This window comes from Toxorhynchites rutilus, chromosome 2 (genome assembly GCF_029784135.1).
Source record: "Toxorhynchites rutilus septentrionalis strain SRP chromosome 2, ASM2978413v1, whole genome shotgun sequence".
Taxonomy (NCBI): domain Eukaryota; kingdom Metazoa; phylum Arthropoda; class Insecta; order Diptera; family Culicidae; genus Toxorhynchites; species Toxorhynchites rutilus.
The window spans coordinates 222808841-222828134 of record NC_073745.1 but is presented as its reverse complement, the minus strand read 5'-3'; the positions used below and the strand labels follow the sequence as shown (position 1 = coordinate 222828134).

The 19294-nt window shown below is 37.3% G+C and overlaps 2 protein-coding genes across 4 annotated transcripts in view; one reads left to right on the top strand and one right to left on the bottom strand.

Moving 5' to 3' along the window:
* The window catches only part of LOC129768176 (uncharacterized), a 77166-nt gene that overhangs the window by 21944 nt on the left and 35928 nt on the right, over positions 1–19294 (bottom strand). For both annotated transcript variants that reach the window (XM_055769643.1, XM_055769644.1), the window contains exon 2: positions 1228–1276. In XM_055769643.1, coding sequence (XP_055625618.1) covers positions 1228–1276 — 49 coding nt within the window. The remainder of the gene's footprint in view (positions 1–1227; positions 1277–19294) is intronic.
* Positions 1–19294, top strand: part of LOC129768173 (phosphatase and actin regulator 4-like) — a 424364-nt gene that overhangs the window by 381613 nt on the left and 23457 nt on the right. For both annotated transcript variants that reach the window (XM_055769640.1, XM_055769641.1), the window contains exons 9-10: positions 16374–16614; positions 17122–17151. In XM_055769640.1, coding sequence (XP_055625615.1) covers positions 16374–16614; positions 17122–17151 — 271 coding nt within the window. The remainder of the gene's footprint in view (positions 1–16373; positions 16615–17121; positions 17152–19294) is intronic.

The window sequence follows — 19294 nt, the reverse complement described above, 5'->3', positions numbered from 1 at the left end:
GAAACCAAATTTAACCGTTTGAGTGCGGAGCTAATTTTGATAGCATACACCAAAAATGCGGATGAGTTTGGGTATATTTGAAAAAATTCTAAAGAGCTTAGATAACTGATTAGGCCACAAAAGTTGTATTAATAGGAAAAAAACACATAAAAAGTGAGGTTTATAAAATTTACTATCTTAAACTCCCTTATCTACACATAAACTATTTTTTTTTAAATAATGGGAAATAATATTTAAACAATTTCATTCAAAATCATGGTTTGCTGCACAAAGCGCGTGAAGTCCTCTTTAAAAAATGTCCCCGAAAGACGAAATCCTACTTTAAGAGGTGCCAAGTCAAAAATAATAACATAGAACAAGAAGAGCGCTATCGCGCTCCCCCGTATTCAAACGGTTAAAAAAAATTCACAAAAAAAATCAGTTTATACAAAAAAATGGATTTTTTTTGCATCGTGTCACATTAATCGGTATTAAATACACGATAATCGGTATCCTAGCGGTATGTAATATATTTTACGACCTATTCTAATGCATAACAAACGTTTTGTGCATAATTTCATTAAAATTGGTCTAGCCGTTTCGGAGGAGTTCGGCCACGAACATCGTGACACGAAATTTATATATACATCCATTCCATGCCAAACCGATATAGTGGCATGGAATGGCTGTATATATGTCTGGTAAAATGGACCATTTTATTTTTCCTGTTATTTTATTTGTTATATAAAAAATATGTGTTCTCACCGGTTTGATGAATTTACTACCTAAAATATCGATTTTCTCAAAGTGGACGTGGACTCGGACGCCATCAAATTTAGTGGTATGGGCGCATTTTTGTTCTCCATTCCGGAATCGGATTAACTTTAAGATCGGCTAATCGCGATGTGGGCTCTTATAGCCTACTTAGACGGTGTCAGATGGTTTCTGCTGCTGCAAGTCAATCGATACCGAACCGGTAAACGAAAAAGGCATCCTCGCGATGAAACTTTTCGCCCGATTTATATGTATATTGCGATTCGCAACTAGCCAATCCAAAGCCGATGTATTATTTGTTCACATTTCACATTCACAACACGGATGATTTCTTCAAACATCAGTTGGAGTATCGGGATGAAAAGTCAATTAAAAAAATCTCAGAGAAATGCCATTTAGAATACTGTCAATAGGCCTGAGATTGAGCCCACTCGCTCGCCGCTAGTTTAACAAATGGCTACAAAGACCCCTCACCTAGTCTGAAGAAAGACTGTTGACACTCACTGGCTGGGACGAGACTGTGCTAGAAGAGAGAGAGAGAGAGAAAGTGTTGAATTATATAAGATTTAAACATTTGCATTTCATTCACCTCTAGCCTTGAAAGAGAAAAAAAAACATAATCTCAATTCTTGGTGCTCCCGTGACCAAGTGGTTAGCGTCGCAATTGTAGTGATACATAAATATTAAAAATATTGCGTCTCGCCATTACATTAGTTGCTTGTTATTGACTGCGTTAGTAGAAAAGCACAGGAATGCTGAGAACAAAGGGCCTTGCCGGGTGAGGGAGTAAAAAGTGCCCCCAAACCAAATCACTAGCTGTATGGCAAATGTTCAAATTAAATTTTATTTTTTTCATTTCGACATTCAGTACTACTCTAGTTTGTATTCAAATTCCTTCCTACGTCTATTTTAGGTATATGTGATTTTTTTCAGAATTTTCAGAGTGTTATATATAATATAACATATATATTTTATATATCAAAGGCATTTCGAAATTTGGACAAAAAATATTACCTTGAGGCCCAATTTTACTCTAATTTTTATTTAAATGCTTCGTATGTGTTATTTTTTCCACATGTAGCTTATTTTTTCATGAATTCTTAAGAGAATTGCGCAAACAATTTTTTTTGCTTTTGGGCATTTTTTATTTATTTTGAATTTAGAGACCCATTATTGCTCTATTATTTTTTAAATTTAGATTTTTCATGTGTCTCAATTTTGTCGGTATATTTAGAGCATTGCGCTGTGAATAGATTTTTTTTCTCGTATCTTAAAATATATGAGATCATCTTTGCATTGGATTTAGATGTTTTACCAAATTCATAGCAGTCAGCAGTACGATGGAGCTCTGTGAGAAAAAAAGTCCTTGTAGAAAGATCATTTGGATTAATCAGAAGAACACTTAAAAGAATCCGCTTTTTTTTCATTTTAATCTTACAATTGAAAACCACGAATACAATAAAATACACGATTTTAAGAAAATATAAAATAATAATGCAGACGATGAAGAAAATTATTTTTGTGTCTCGCAATGCTCTTAAAAATTCAGGAAAAATTACGCCAAATGTAGAAAAAAAAATACAAACGAACGCATTTAAATAAAAATTAGAGCAGAAGTGGGTTATTATATATTTGGATAAGTTATATATTTTTTTCAAAATTTCGAAATTCCAGAAAACATATAATTTTCTTTTGTACAGCGTATTTAATTTTTTTTATTATTAGATTTTTTGATGAAAAAATAGTTTAAAGATATTTATCGATACACCTTAGTAAGATATACCTTCAATATTTTTTCATATTTTTGTCTCAAAGCTATTGAGAATGGCGTGAAAAAAAAACGAAAAAGTGCATTTTTCGCCATAGATGGCTGGTGATTTGGTTTGAAGGACTTTTTACTCCCTTACCCAGTCAGACCCTTTAGAAATATAAAAAAAATTTCTTTTTACCGCGCAACACTGAAAAAAAAATTTGAAAAAAATCACACATATCTAGAAAAGCCGTAGGAACACATTTCAATGTGAATTAGAGTAAAGGGTGTGTCACATCAAATTGCATCACGGAGAAAACGCTGTAGAAATTTAATTTTCAGGAATTATATCTTCAGCTTTCGCTTATAATCAGATAAGAGTGTATAGATAACGTTGGCCATGCTTTACTGTCAATTTTTCGAAAATTTGGAAAAATGCCGTCGAACGAAAAAGAGCGTCGTGAATTAATCCTGTGCACTCATTTCGAGAATCCGGAGTTGTGACATCGGGACATCGGTAAGATGCTGGGAATCGTCCAATCCACGGTCAGCAGAGTACTAAAACGATACTTCGAGAACCTAACCATCGACCGGACGGTGAAGATCGGCAAAAATGGATGCTCCGTCAGTGAAAAAGATCACAGTTCTTCTCCGCAGAGGACAAATTCGGCGTTCCGGAGGAGATTCGCAAGCAGAAACTATCCAAGTTTGCCAAAAAGTACATGGTGTGGCAAGCGATCTGCTCTTGCGGAAAGCGGAGCGCCCCCTTCGTGATGACCGGCACGGTAAACGGGCAGGTTTACCTAAAGGAGTGCGCTTACTACCACTATTGAAGCAGCACGAGGGCCCGACCATCTTCTGGCCGGATCTCGCTTCGTGCCACTATTCAAAGGACGTGTTGGAGTGGTACGAAGCCAACGGGGTCACCTTCGTGCCAAAGGAAATGAACCCGCCCAACGCGCCGGAGCTTCGCCCAATAGAGAAATATTGGGCGATTATGAAGCAGGCCCTCCGGAAGAACCCAAAAGATGTCAAATCGGAGGCGGACTTCAAGAGAAAATGGATTTCTGTTAAAAAAAACTACAACCTGACGTTGTACAGAACCTTATGGACGGGGTAAAGAGGAAGGTGCGAGCATACGGGCTTGGGCTCGAAGTATGAATAAAAAGAAAATGCCAAAAGTTGTTTAATAGTTTTTATTTTACTGTCTAAAATTTTCAAAAGGATCGGTCTACTGGGCGAATTTCTACAGCGTTTTTTCCGTGATGCAATTTGATGTGACACACCCTTTAGTACTAAATCTCTAAATCACAAAAAAAATAAAAGGAAGGTATTGAATTAGAGAGACTTTAAACTCTGAGAGTTCATTCGTCTCTAAGGAAAAAAAAAATAAAATAAAATAAAAATAAAAATTTCAATATTTTTTTTAGTACTTAAATTTTTGATAATTTTATTTTTTGATAATTTTTGTGGATATACCGTAGTAAGATGCACATTCAGTATTTTTTTCGCGAAGCGAAGGATGGCGTGAAATAAACGAAAAAGTACATTTTTCACTATAGATCCTCTGTTAAACTACATAGGGGTTCAAATAAACGGCCAAAATTTCTTATTTAATATCCTATACAATATTCGCCATACAGTTGGTGATTTGGTTTGGGGGCCATTTTTACTCCCTTACCCGGCCAGGCCCTTCATTGGAACATGGCAGTGTCAATTTAAATCATTTGCGGACCAGAGCATTGTAATGCACGGCATATCACAAATATTAGAGAAATTTCAACTCGATTCGTATGCAAATCATCAAAATCCATTCGCATAGTCATTGAAGTGAAGGCTATTATATAGAAACTTGACATGTTTCTTGGCACCCCACATCAAAATGCTCAGTTTGTATTGCAATTTCGTCATGCATAAACTTACACCCCAGAAACGTTCATAAATAATTCAATCTTATTATAAAAAACTATGCTCTACGGAAAATGTGTTCCGCAAACTTAAACCATTTGATTTTTATTTTGAAGCTCATGGAGCTCACGAAACTCATTTCTTCATTTCTTGTTGAATGGTTCGTCAATGAACAAAATTGTTGCGCTATGTGTGATGAGAGGCCTCAGGCGATACAAGAACTCGCAATACATCCAGAAAATACACTTTGATTTTTCAATTTAATTAAGCTTTTTTAAGATAGCCGCCACGTTACTTTCAATGAAGTTCGCTATCGGTCGATGTTGACGATGACGGACTTCTTGGGTTGTCCGTTGCTACACTGCGTCCGAAACAATGGTTCAGTTGAGAATTCGCACCTTAGCAAAAAATCACTCGGTTTTAGCCTATAGGTAGGTCGCCTAGATCGTGTGATATTTTGACACCTCTAGACTACTTCTTGTGGGGCTGCGTAAAGTATCTCATCTTATACGGATAAACCAGCGTCGATCGAAGTCATGGAAAATAATAATACACAGGCTAATGGAGAGATCAACAGCCGAAATGCTCGAAAAAGTGTAACGTAAGTGGACGTTTCGTATAGAACCTATTAGGCGAAAATTGCAATGCATTGTTACGTGAAAAAACCGTTGCTCTTTATACTCCTAATAGTCGAAGAACATAATGTGCCAAAATTCAGGACGGAATTTTTTTTTTTTTACATGTGAAATTCGTTTATTATTCAAAAGTCAAAAAGTTATTATAAAATTAATATTTACATTTCTTTTCTAATTCAAAATCCAATGAAACTGTGTCAATAAAGTCATTGCTTCTCATTATAAAGTTCACATATTTTACGAATATTTTAAGAATTTTTGCCTTTTTAGTTTTTCCTATACTTCTCAATTGAGGTCTCAAGAGTTCGTCTATCGACAGACTGCTCCATCCATTGAACAGCACAGTTAACTTCCGTTGTAGTAGTCTCCATGCTGGCTTCACCCTTATGCAATCGCTGAGTTTATGTTCTAGTGTTTCGCATTGAGTGTTGCAGAACAAACAATTTTCACCGTCGGCTCTGTTCATTCGAAATAGCAATTTTCTGTGCTCAAGCTTTTCATTAATTAATAAGAAAAGGGCACTACGATCGCTTGAGTTCAGCTGTCGAATCGTTATATTCTTCCAAATGTTTTTCCAATTTGTTGCTGGATACACACGAGTGACTTTTGGTAATTCCGTTTGTTCGATGTAGTGACTGTGAATGATATCTGCGGAAGGATTTTGTTGAATATGTGGAGGGAGTGTTGGAAGATTTGAAAGGATCACTTTTAGACAAGGACAATCAGCGGGAGGGGTAGGATTTCTCTGAGTAAGGAAAGACATATAGAAGGGAAGGGAAATAATATCGTTCACGTGTCGATTTAACAGAAGTGCCTTGCACTTAAAAGCTGGTAACTGCAGTTTCAAACCACCTGCATCTTTGCTACGCGCCATCTGTTGCATTGGAACTCGAGCCACGATGCCTCGCCACAGGAATGTTCTCATCGTCGCAGTCAGCTTTTCTGTATGAGCGGCGGTTGGTGTGAGAATGGATGCAATGTACCATATCTTCGACGTGATGAATGTGTTGAGCAATATAATTTTCTGGTACAAGGTGAGTGTACGAAGCGATTGGAGATATACTTGCCCAGAGAATGTACCTACAAGAGTATCCCAATTTAGCCTGTTCATTTGCCGTATGGAGTTTGTGAAAGTCACTCCTAAAATCCGGACTGTGTTTTCGTTCGGCACCCAAGGCATGGTGAGCGGCATGACGTCAGTATAGCCCACTGAAGTCGAAGTAGATTTCTCCAGACTCAGCCTTGCTCCAGAGACACGTTCGAAACGTTGGAAAATCATGACGACTCCGACATTGTCATATCCGTTATTAAAAAATAACGAATTCAGTCCTTGCCGACATAGTTTGAATTTTCTACAAGTGAAGTAGATTATCAGTCCGCATTATCATTCCGGAGATTCGGGTTCGATTCCCGTTCTGGCCGGGAGATTTTTTGTCAAAGAACTTTCTTCCAACTTGCACTGTGGTCACGCATATTCAAGAGCTTGCGAGAAATACAAGAGCTAGAATACATTCAAGGCGTGTTATCCGGCATAGAATTCTCAACTAAGTACTACTAATAAAAATGGCGCAAGTGGTACCTACGATGAGAAGGCAAAAGTTCCACTGGGAACGTTAGTGCCATCCAAGAAGAAGAAGGTAGAATATGGAATCATTGACGTCGATTACTATTTCGCGGAAAAATCGCGGAAGATCGATGTGAAAGATATCAAGAATGAAACATATCAAAATCCAATTTATATGTTTCATTTTTATTTTTCTAGGGGTTTTCTTCTATTTTCGGAAAAGAAAATTTAGTCGTATTCGTTTTATCTGGACAAATTTTACACACAATTTCTTGCTTCGGATCGTAAATAACACCAAAATTATGGCAGTTTGGTCGATAATACCTAAATTATGACGATTGTGGTCGATTGTCTTTTTTACATAGTTCTATCAATGTTTTCTGGTCTTTGAAATTGTCACTCAAAAATACAATTAAGACGCGTAATAGACCTAATCTTGACTAATTTAATTGAATTAAATTAAAATTACTCAAGTAATACTTCGTTAAGAAGGTCATTGTCATTGAAGAAGATGGAAAAGAATATGATGATTCAAGTATTTTATTGAGTGTAAATCGTGGAACGTATCACGTCGTATCCTTTCCATGAATGAAAATACTCCATAATAAACATATCGCCGAGTGGGGCCAGCAGCAGCAGCACAAGTAAACCGCCCTGTTTTTGCTCATAGTTTATTCGTTTTATTTTCGCATCCATACATCACTGTCATCTCTCTCCTCATCACCTTCACACGCACCTCCCATAAACTCCAAATTTCCGTTCAATTTTCACCCAATCGTACACTGAAACGGCCAAACACATCACCCACCCACGCGTCATTCCAATTGAAAATACCGCAGCGATAATGAATCTTCATCATCGTCATACACAGCAGTTTGAAAAAAACAAACTTTACACATACCATCCCTGGGAAGTAGAGTGGTAGTTGGTAGATCAACCGCAACCGCAGCGAGACGCGCGTAGAGAGAGTGTGCCATTTTCAAAAATTATTCCCGGCTTTGCAAAAACAGAGAATGAGCGACGCAAATATTTCCCATAAATAGCACCAACAATGTATACGAGTATGCATAGCAGCAGCGTACAATCACCGTGAGCTTTGTTTTCAACCGCCCTCTCTCTGCAACACTTACACTTTGATTCATCATCATCATCCATACACGCTTCGCTTCATCACCACCACCACCACCATCATCATCACGTGGAGAGATCAGTCTAAGGGTGGGTTTAGACTAGTGATATATTCATGTGAAGAAATATGATGAGATTTATAGAAATCGCATCAACCGTTTACACTAGCGTGAACTTCTATAATGAATATATTCATATTTTCGGTGAATTTATTCACCTGAAGTAGAACTGCATCCAACTTTAGTGATTTCTCACCAGTGAGAAATTCACAAGCGTTTACATATGCTGAATTTATTCAAGTTATATATACCTCGAATGAGTGTATCATATTTATTCTCACCCGTTTACACCTATTTTCACGTGAATAAATCCATCTATAGCTATAGATCTCCCTAATGTAAACCCGCCATAAGGCTAAGCGCAATTTGAGAAGCGTATAGCGCTCGTAAGCGAACGCGAGACTACCAACACGACTCATACGTGCCACAAACGTAGCGTGGTGGAGCGCATATTGGGTCGCAGTTTGGTGTAAATAACATGCCACTCGCATACAATGACTGATTAACACAGAGTTGCGCGATATATTTATTTACTAACACAATCACCCGACCAGTACAGCCATACAGTGCCAAACCCACGGCGCTATATGATTGTTCACCAACACAACTACCACAACAGGTATGACCAGCACGTGAAACTGTGGTTCAGCCACAGCGTTGCGCGAGTCGTGTCTCACGAGCGCTTCACCATCTCGCGTTATCTGGCCAATTTGCGCCGTTCTATCTGTTTTCATTAGCCACAAAAACAGGCGCTATATCGCGCCAAGTTACTCGCGCTATATGCGTCTCAATTTGCGCCTTGTCTAACTGTTGAATAGTGCTCCCTCAGCTTGTGTTCGTTCAGACGTCACCGATTTTTCCAAACCGTTTGTGCGTTGCTTTCACCTGAAAATGTTTATAATGTCTACGCCTCACGACAAAACACAGCCCACAGAGCACATTGAAAGAGAGAGAGAGTGTAAAATTCATCTCTCCCTGCATTAGTGTGTTTCTAATTTGCACGTGTCTGCTCCATTTCCACTTCTGTTGGAGAATAAACAATGACTTAGAAAAAAAATAATATAGAAACATTCACTGAATTCACCGCGGGCGAAGAGAACATTTTCGATATCGTACAAGATCAACTATATTTTCTGAAGTTTCCAATGCAGTTTTTTCAAATTTGATAGCGAAACGATTAAATAAGGGCTACCCGTAGGAGTACAAAGAAATACAAAATACTGAACGCGCAATTAAATTCCTGGTTTATATGTTTTATGTTTATTTTATATGTTTTATATGTTTTATTGGGTGCACCCGTGGCCGAGTGGTTAGCGTCTCACATTATCATGCCGGGTGTTCGGGTTCGATTTTCCGTCAAAGAAATTTCCTCCGACTTGCACTGTGGTCACGCGTATTCTAGAGCTTGCCCCTCTGAATACATTCAAGGCGTGTTATTTGGCTTAAGAAATCTCAACTAAGCATTAATGAATGACGCTAGACGGCAAAAGCTCCACAGGGAACGTTAACGCCATTCAAGAAGAAGAAGATATGTTTTATGGTTATTTTAGGGGAAATCTGATAATTTCAAAAGAAAACTCATTAGTTGACTTGTTGTTACTCGTCAGCCACAGGTTTCCAGTCTTCTAACCATTTTCACATTTCTGCTAAATTGATCAAAAGTAACTGAGAAAAACCATCGTCCGTAACATGTAAACGTAAGATGAGGCCAAATCTAGCGAATACGGCGGTTTTTTAAACAGATAACATATTTCATCATTCCAATGGTGTCCTGTAAGATGGAAGTCATATTTCGAAAGTGATTCGAAGTTTTTCCCATCTATCGTTCAGTCAGGCCACTCACTTCTAAACTCATAAGATGGCATATCAACGTTTGGAAATACCAATGCGAGTCATGTTTATTGCCCAGGTTTACTTTGAGTTCTTATGAATCGGTCTCCTCGATCATTTTTGCTCTTCCGGAGTGCTCCTTGTCTACAGTGTCAAATACACTACTTTTCTTGTAGTTTCGATAGCACATCTCGTCGCGGCCCCCTAATGACTTGATTCAGTTTCCCTGAATGCATACAAAATACAACACTTTTTATACAATTTTTATGCAACGCAAAATTGTGTTCAATAATTCGTCATGTAAAAATAATTCTATCATCGGTTGACATGCGATTTCTAACTCTACGACATTCAAAAGGGGATATGTAACGAGTCATGTATTTAATCCAAAATTGTTTCCTCAACGCTTTGAGCCTTGTGTCGGTCCCTAGGGACTGACTTTGAGCTTTTTGTTAAAAAACGTTAATTACTGGGACTGACAGTTACAAAATTTGAAAATATAAAAAATGGTTTATTTACGAATGTTTCACGATATGTGACTGCTCTCTAGTTGAATTTCTTACTCTGACTAATCTGAAATAAAAAAAAAACAAGGACTAGATTATATATGTGATATAACCGCAAGGTTGACGTGGGACTACCATTGGCTTAGTAATAATTTGTTTGAAATTCTATGAAATTCTATTTAAATCAATCTTATTTCATTTACATTTACGGCCTTGGAAAAAAAAACCATTTTGACGGCCTCGCCGCCGTCTTGTTGCTAGTTTAATAACTGATGAAATCATGACGATCGACAGTGATGATTGATTTTTTTTTCTATTATAACAGTTCGGCTGAAAAGTTTATAACGTAACACAGTAAAACTATTTTTTTGCAAAATTCAATTTTATTATTCAACATAATTGCCTTTGAGGGCGATACAGCGATTATAGCGATGTTGCAACATTTTGATACCATTTTTTTAGTACTCTTTTGGTTTTTTCCAAAATAGGCCTCAGTTTCGGTAATCACTTTATCATCGTTCTTAAATTTCTTGCCAGCGAGCATTCTCTTCAGGTCTACAAACAGAAAATATTCGCTGGGGGCCAGATCTGGAGAATACGGTGGATGCGGAAGCAATTCGAAGCTCAATTCATGCAATTTTGCCATCGTTTTCATTGATTTGTGATTTTTCCATTTTTTCACAATAACAAAAGTTGCTTCACTCTCAATGCTGTAACTCACGAACCAATCGACCGATTACTGTCAAATTTTGACACGTATCCATTGAAAGATGATGCTTTGTGATAGTCGAGTAGATGTTTGCAAGAAGCGCCATCTAGACGTCAACCTTATGGACTTTTCAGCCGAACTGTTATAGGTTTTAAACATCGAAATTCATTCGTTCCTAACGAAAGACCTATTAGAAGATCAATCAACGGAGGCTCCTGGTCCCACTGTTGTTCACACAACAGGCCCACTGATAGTCGGGGATGGTAGCGCCACAGTGCCCACATTTGTAGTCTGTGTTAGGGAAACACATTCCGATCTGCACAAATGCATGCGAATACAAAAGTACCCGCAGTTTGCATCTAAACTGATAACGCCACGGTGCTCGCTTTTGTAGTCCTTGTTAGGATTACACATTCAGGTGTACAACAATGTATGCAAGTACAGAAGGAATTGTACAACATTTCATCATGATTGATGGAAAACTTTTCGAGTTCTCGATCACGTCAATTATATTTTAAGAAAAACGCATATTAGATGCAGGTACCGATTAGTCGATTAGTTAGGTACCGATAAAATTAACATTAAAATTGATCAAATCTAGACGACTTTTAAAAAAGGGTCTGAGGTTTTTTGGCGTAGGACTACGTCTAACCGGAATAAATGGAGGGTGACATGAAAATCTAAATACTGAACATGTAGGAAAAAAATGAAAGATCTCGAACGTTTATAACTTGAGTATTCATCAAAGACCGCAAAGTACCACAATAGTTCAAGATAATGGACGCAGTGGTTCACACCCAACAGGGGAAGCCCGCAAAGATGTTTGTATAAATTGATAGGAAATATTTCTACGCATCTATCACAATGAATAACATTTTTTGACGTGGGACTACGTCTAACCGGATTACATGGAGGAAAATGAAAACCTAGACACAGAACATAACACAGAACACAAAACAGTAGAAAATTATTTCGAATGCTTATAACTCGAACATTCTTTAATAGATCGGAAAGATGTTTGTATCAACTGATAGGAAATATTTCTACGTGTCTATCACAATTAATAAAATGTTTTTTTTTTCATGAGATAAACAATTGAATAACTGTAAAATGTCAAGAGTTATCTAAACGCCCTAACGCCCAAGTTTTGATTGGCTCGATTTACGGTTTCCCCAACACAGACTGCAAAATCAATGTACCTGTTGGCAGTGCCTTACAATATCTATTGACTTTTTTCCAGCTTGAAACACACTGCCCTCATTATATTGATGACAATAACAAACGAGTTCATTTTGTTCATTTCGGTGATGCATGAAAAATTTGCTATAATGAATGAATGCAGCATTGAGTGGGGCTCATAACTTCGCTGTTATTTATACTTTGAATATCAAAAGCAACAACTTGATATCCATCACATTCGAAACGATATTCGTTCTGGCAGTGAATTTGAGTCAAAATTCAAAAATTTAAAAAAATGGTCAGGCTGAACTATTTAGAGAACAAAAACACCAGAGTTCGATGAAACGAACTTTGCAAGAAATTGCGCAGGATTTTATTTGGCGAGACGGTAACAACGGCATATCCAGAACGGATGCAACGAGTGGTTGTAGCTACCGTCAAGTGATTTTCGACATCGGGAACATCTAATATTCATTTACCTAAAGTGAAATTCAAATCCGACGACTTCAATAATCAAGACGAAAATGACACTGGGTGGAAAAATGAGCTTCAAAACATATTGAAGAGCAAAAGTTCATTTGCTCATATTCACTGGTTGTCTGGATCTGTCATTTTGATTTGGCGATGTATATATTTTTTTTTCAAAACTACATCTATATGGTTATCGTATGAAAAGTCTTGACTAGTAGAACACAGTTATTTGTGAAAAAATGCAAATCAAAAGTGGCTGTCGCCACAAAATAAAAATTTATTTGATAGTATTGCAAATGAACCGCGGTAATTTGGGGGGGGAGGAATTCGATGCATTGGTTGGGAAACTTCATGCTTTACATGATCCAGTAGCTTCTCCAGTAGTTAAGCTGGACACATATTTAGTGGAACCGCATTTGCAAAGAATCCATCCTCTGTCCATCCTCAGCTCCAGGGCTCGGCATAGTCACAGTCAACTGAGGATAGTCAGCAGATAGTCGACAGACTATATCCGTATTCAGTCGGAAATGACTTTTGGCTTTTTCACGCAGTTTCTCCGCCGAAACGACTAAACAGCCATTCTCGAGATATATTTGAAAAAAAATGTCTAATTTTTTGTCTTTTCTATTTTAATTTTTTTGAAATTTATATATGTATTTTTTAATTTTTTGATATAAAATAAAAGTCATGTAGAAAATTAAAAAAAAAAGTCCAAGATGGTAAAACTATTTTTGACAAACTTTGTGGAACATAGAATTTTTATGAATTTTCAAAACTTTGAATTTTTGTATGTTAACAATCATTTTGGGTTGAAACCCACATGTTTTCAAATGTTTTTCAACGTAACTCCTAAACATATATTTTTACCATAATAATGCATTTGGAAAAATTGTTGAAAATTATAGGAAAATTCATAAAATTTCATGAACATGTATAACACGGTATAACACGACTTATTAATATGATTAATAAGGGCCTATTACTATGAAAAAGACAATAAATTAAAAATATTTTTTTAAATATCCTTAAATTAAATAGAGTGGCTGCATTTTGAAGAGATTGACAACGAGTTTTTTTTGTTTTAAATCACATCAGGATTCATAATTTGTGGCTAAAATGATTGTTAACATTCAAAAATTCGAAGTTTTGAAAATTCATAAAAAAGATCGATGTTCCACAAAGTTCGCCAAAAAAAAGTTTAACGATCTTGGACTGATTTTTTAAAATTTTAAATTTTAATTTCGAATCATAAATACATGTTTTTAAAATTTGCGTTTTTAGGATGATTTCATTTGGAAATACTCAGTTTTTTTTAGTTTTTGAGAACATGAAAAAGTTGTTAGGAAAACTCTATGCTTTACAACAGTTCTATAGGCTATTTTTACGAATTCACAAGTTTTAAAGGATTATAAAATCCACCTTCTATTGGTGTCAATTCGCCCCTCATTTGAGCTAACTTGTAATCAACCACCAGCTGATTATTTGGTACGTATTCAGACCTTTTCTGGATTATAACACTTACAAATATTGTAAATATGATGCTTGCACACCATTTGTATCAAATTTATATATCTGAATCATGTAATTAATCCATCTCGATAACCTCAATTCTGATTATGGTTTGTCCAATTCGCTGATGTTGGTTTGTCCACATGATTACTATGGCAACCGCTCGGCGCGTTGCAGTTTGTTTATGTTGTCCTTCGTACGCAGCAGAAATAACGTTTCTCAGTGTTGAGTGCCACTATTAAAATGCTCAAAACAGGCAATATTCTGAAGAAAGCCTAAATTATCAATGGATTAATCTGATGACAGTAAACTCAAGCAATGAGAAATGCAACATCTATTTGGAAATTCGATTTATTTCATTCAAAAATAGTGATTTCTTAAACCGGACAAACTATTGTCATTTTTCGAACAAACCATGATTAGAGGTGGATAAATGATTTCTTTCTTTAGTAATTTCTCTTTGAGGAAAATCTCTAGAAAACATAAAAACATGGGTAACTTGAACGTTATTATTAGCAACTAGAGACATGGGACTTTCCAACAAACTCCAACTCGTCTTGATTATATGTGCATCAATTTGCATTTACTAATTGCGTGAAAACACCCTAAATCGGACAAATCAAAATCATTCACCCTACATTTTTGAGAAAAAAATAATAGAAATTTGTTTAAATATTTTTATTTCAGTGTAATTTGTTCTGATTTTTTTTTATATTTTAGGATGAAAATTTCAAAATTTCATGAAATATATATAAACAATTTCCTCCATTTCATTCTTTCACAAAATTATGTAGGTCTTATATGTTTTTGAGTATTTTGTGTAAAAATTTAAGAAAAAACTTAGGACCCTTTCAAAGAATCGTCAGATTTTTCTGCCAGTCGAGTTGACGTGATATTCATCCATATTGTAATATAGGTAATATATTACACCCAGGTTTTTTTTTACGCGGGGGATACGTACCTCGTAAAAAAACCGCGTTAATTGGAAAATCCGCGTAAAAAAAACAGCGTTAATTGGAAAATCCGCGTAAAAAAACCGCGTTAATTGTCCTCACGAATGAGGACATCTGCTGTTGCTAGAAGATTTCTTTGTGATGTGTACACTCTACTGCCGAGGCACGTGTAGTAACACTGTTGGACCGTCCAGAGCTAAGTAGACAGAGAAATCCATTCACGAATCGCTGCTCGTAAAAACCCCGCCCCGGTGTACAGCCCGCTTAGCTACCCGTTACCTAACACCTAAAATCCACGTAAGAATCGTGATAAGCTGCAGCACTAATTTCTTTCATAAGCGAATAAATACCGCGTAAAAAAATTGGGTGTATTTCGAAACCGATGTAACAAACACAAAGCAAGAATCAATCGTCTGTTTTTCATAAAATGTGCTTTTTCGAAAATTTATCCTTGCTTCAGAAAGCACCATAGAATAACAACACAACAATCCCAATGCACACTGTATGTACTAAACTGCAAAATATACCCACTGTAAATTCCTTTTCATCGAACACATACTCACCACCTGTTCGACAGATTTGCACACCTGTATAGTTCGTATGTAGGCGCGCTGATCCCAGATTAGTTCGCTTACCACCCGTCGTTGTTAGATCATTTCGCCGGGGTTTTCATCAACAGGGTGCGCGTATCAAAACAACAATGCACTTGTATGAAATTCGACCCTTCGATATGCGGTTTTATTGCTAGCAGCAGCAGCGCGCCTTTGTTGAAGGTTTGTTGAAAGCTTTTGCTGTGTCGTGTGTTTATTTTAGTACCACACCGGCATGATTGACACGCTTTGCAAATTTTGATGTTCTAACAAGCAACAGATGTTTACTCACCCGCCGACTGATTTGTGTGTGTGTGTGTGTGTGTGTGTGTGTGCTTGTGTGTGCTTGTGTCTGTTTATGTGCGCGAAGAATGCAAAATATTCCCTGTTGAGGATGAGAACGATAACGGTAATTAATTTGGACGTTTCTATCACACTGATGACTAACATGCACGATAGCAGCAAAAGTAGAGCTGTTTTTAGATACGAGAAAAGAAAAGCGTGTAATAAATATCAACTAGTTTGTAGATACCGTCAGAATGTTTGCGATTTATTGTATGATTTAGCTGTGGAAGTGAGGAATGGGCAGAAATAGCAATGGAAATGTTGTTGTTATTCGCAGATAAGAGGAGACGATTGTTGAAAATCGCAGTGTCGCCTTTGAGGCCGTCTCGCAGAATGTCACCTATCGAGAAATGGTGATTATTTGGTTCATTTTTGCTCCACCATCGGTTTTTAATCCATCCAACAGTTACCTTTTTCGTGCTCTGGTCATAATTCAATTCATTTTGTATTGCCTATCTTCTTTTTCAATACATTTTCCCCACAGATCATGAAAACAATGATCAGGATGAGCTGGACTCGGACGAGGAGTACATGTACACAATGTCGCAACCAAATCCCGCCATCGATACCAACCGTATCGACGAAATCCCTGCGAAGGAGCCCAAATTCAACGCAGTGCCATTGAAATCAGCTTTAAAGAAGAAGGGTTCGAACCCGGGAACGCCAACCCAGGACAATCGGACGCTCACAGTGCGCTACGAAAACAATCCAACCGCAACGATCAAGTAAGTGTGATACATCCCCACCTAGTTTCAACGCCGCCGGATGATTATTCTAGACAAAATGGGATTATCGAATGAGATTGGATTTTATTTTTTGTTTTTCTTTACGTTCGAGTGGGAAAATGTCAGTTTTTTATCCCTCACTCATTTCCCGGTCATACATTTTTATACACTCACTCGTTCGGTTCTTTCTCTCTCATGTGGATTTGAAAAAGACGAATTTTCTTGTCTAGATTAGCGACTCGTCACATTCCTGTTTGTTTTGAAAGCAGCTTGATTGATCTTCTGCTTCCAAATTATTCCTGAACCATTAGAGCGATTTATTTTTGACACAACTTTGTTCGAAAATTCCCACGTTTTCCACACCTTTTCCTCCACTCACTGTCTAGAATCAATCTAACGTACAAATACTGAAGCTGTGTGTTCTCTCTCGCTCCCCTCGAAATCAAAATAAAAACATACCACAACACCTAACGAACTTTCTATATCCCCTTTATTGTACATTTTTAGGCCAGTTTTACGACCACGGATTAGAATATGGTAATTCATTTCATAGATGATTTTACAACAAACACATTGAGTTTTTGTTCTATGTTTCCTCCACCTTCTCCCGCTCTCATATGTTTATGTGCTTAGTCTGTACACCGCCTGCCTGTGTTTTTGTTGCATCCGTTAATCACACTCCCATTTGAACATATTTTTTTCGGTTTTCATCTTCGTTTTCGGTTTCACTAATGGTGAAATTGGTTTGCTGGTAAGCGCATTCCATTGAAATGACATAAGGACATGCCCATTCCAGCAGAGTGGACTTGAAAGCGCTCAATGAAATCAGTCGGACAGCATACCTTCCTGGGAAAATGGGTGCTTCGCAGTTTAATTCCGCTGCTCCCGGGAAGCCTAGATTTATTTTTCCGACGAAAGGCCGATTTCCGATTTGGGCACAAAAAGTGAAAACGTGAATTTTTTATATCCGAGAACCTACCTGGAAACGACGACGGCGCAGATTTGACTTTTAAAGATATTTTTCAATGCCGTTGGATTTTGCGCCGATATAATTTGTGGAAACGAGCACACTCTCATTAAGATATAGGCAAAAAGATTAAATGTTTCTGGACCGAAGCAACAAAATGCGATTATTTCTCAGCTCACTCCAATATGAATTTCCCTACTTTTTGGATACTTTATACTCAGACTGTAACTCAGATACTCAATAATTTAACTTTGTTGTTGCGTTTGAGTTCTCTGCTTTGAACCATGAGATGCATGAAGAAACAAATATAATCTCTCTAACTACCAAGAACATTTTTATCTCTATATTCTCGTTTCATCCTTCTAAGAAATGAGATTTCCTTTGGCTAAAAAAATCCTTTCACTAAAATGGAAAGGTTCCTACTTCCTATTGAACTCCGCCCTTTAACTGATATTGTTGCATTAAATTTTGCTTGAAAATGAAATATAGTGTAGTACTGAGCTTCTGATCCGTTCACTCAGTAAATTGGAAAAGAACGTTCCATCCGCGACCTTGTGCTTACTGTATCCAGGTCTACCAAACAGTAGAGATCTTATATTGGCATGAGTTCCCTCTCCATCCTAGATTTCTCAGCGCAAACTTCAGGAACAATTTTTGGATATTTTCTAGGCATGGATACGTAACTGCGGTCGCCATATGCTGTGTATTTCTACCACATCGGAGGCATTACTTATGTTTGTATAAATACAGTGCACTTGATACCCTTTGTATATACACCCATACCTCGCTTTACGGCCTAGATACGTCCACGGAATTTGGCCGCAAAGCGAAAAGCCGTATACGGAAACAATTATTCTAATACAAATTCATACAATTATTCTAATACAAACACACACATACAACCAGATCGGTTCCAAATTTGTTAAATTTGTAAAATGGTTTATCATTCGAAATGCATTTTATCTTTTTATTTTTATTTAATTTGAATTAAAAATTAAATTCATTTCAATTAATTACATTCAAATCAAAAATACATACAAAACATAAACATAAAACATACATAACATATAATATTAGGCTGTCAAAAAAGTCCTGCGGTATTTTTTTTTTTGAATTTTCATTTGTTCATAAAATTAGTTACAATCATCTGTTTTAAGTCACATATGCGCCGTTTTGTTCGATGACTTGTTCCCAACGAGATGCCAACTTCATAATACCCCTGTTATAGAAGCTCGCTTCCTTATTGGCAAAAAAACTCGGATAGCCAATTTTCACAGGCCTCTTTTGTGGCTAACTTCTGACTACCTAGCTCGTTCGCCATGAACAAAAACAGGTGGTAGTCACTTGGTGCAAGGTCCGGACTATACGGCGGATGCAAAAGAACCTCCCATTCGAGCTCCCGGAGCTTCTGGCGCGTCACCAAAGAAGTGTGTGGCCTGGCGTTGTCCTGGTGGAAGACAATGCGGCCTCTGTTTATCAAAGATGACCTCTTCTTCATGAGGGCTACCTTCAAGCGGTCCAGTTGGTGGCAGTACAGGTACGAATTGAGCGTTTGGCCATAGGGAAGCAGCTCATAATAGATTATTCCTTGACAATCCCACCAAACACACAGCAGAACCTTCCTGGCCGTTAATGAGGGCTTGGCCACCGTCTGATCCGCTTCAGCGGGCTTCGACCACGACCGTTTGCGCTTCACGTTGTCGTAAGTGACCC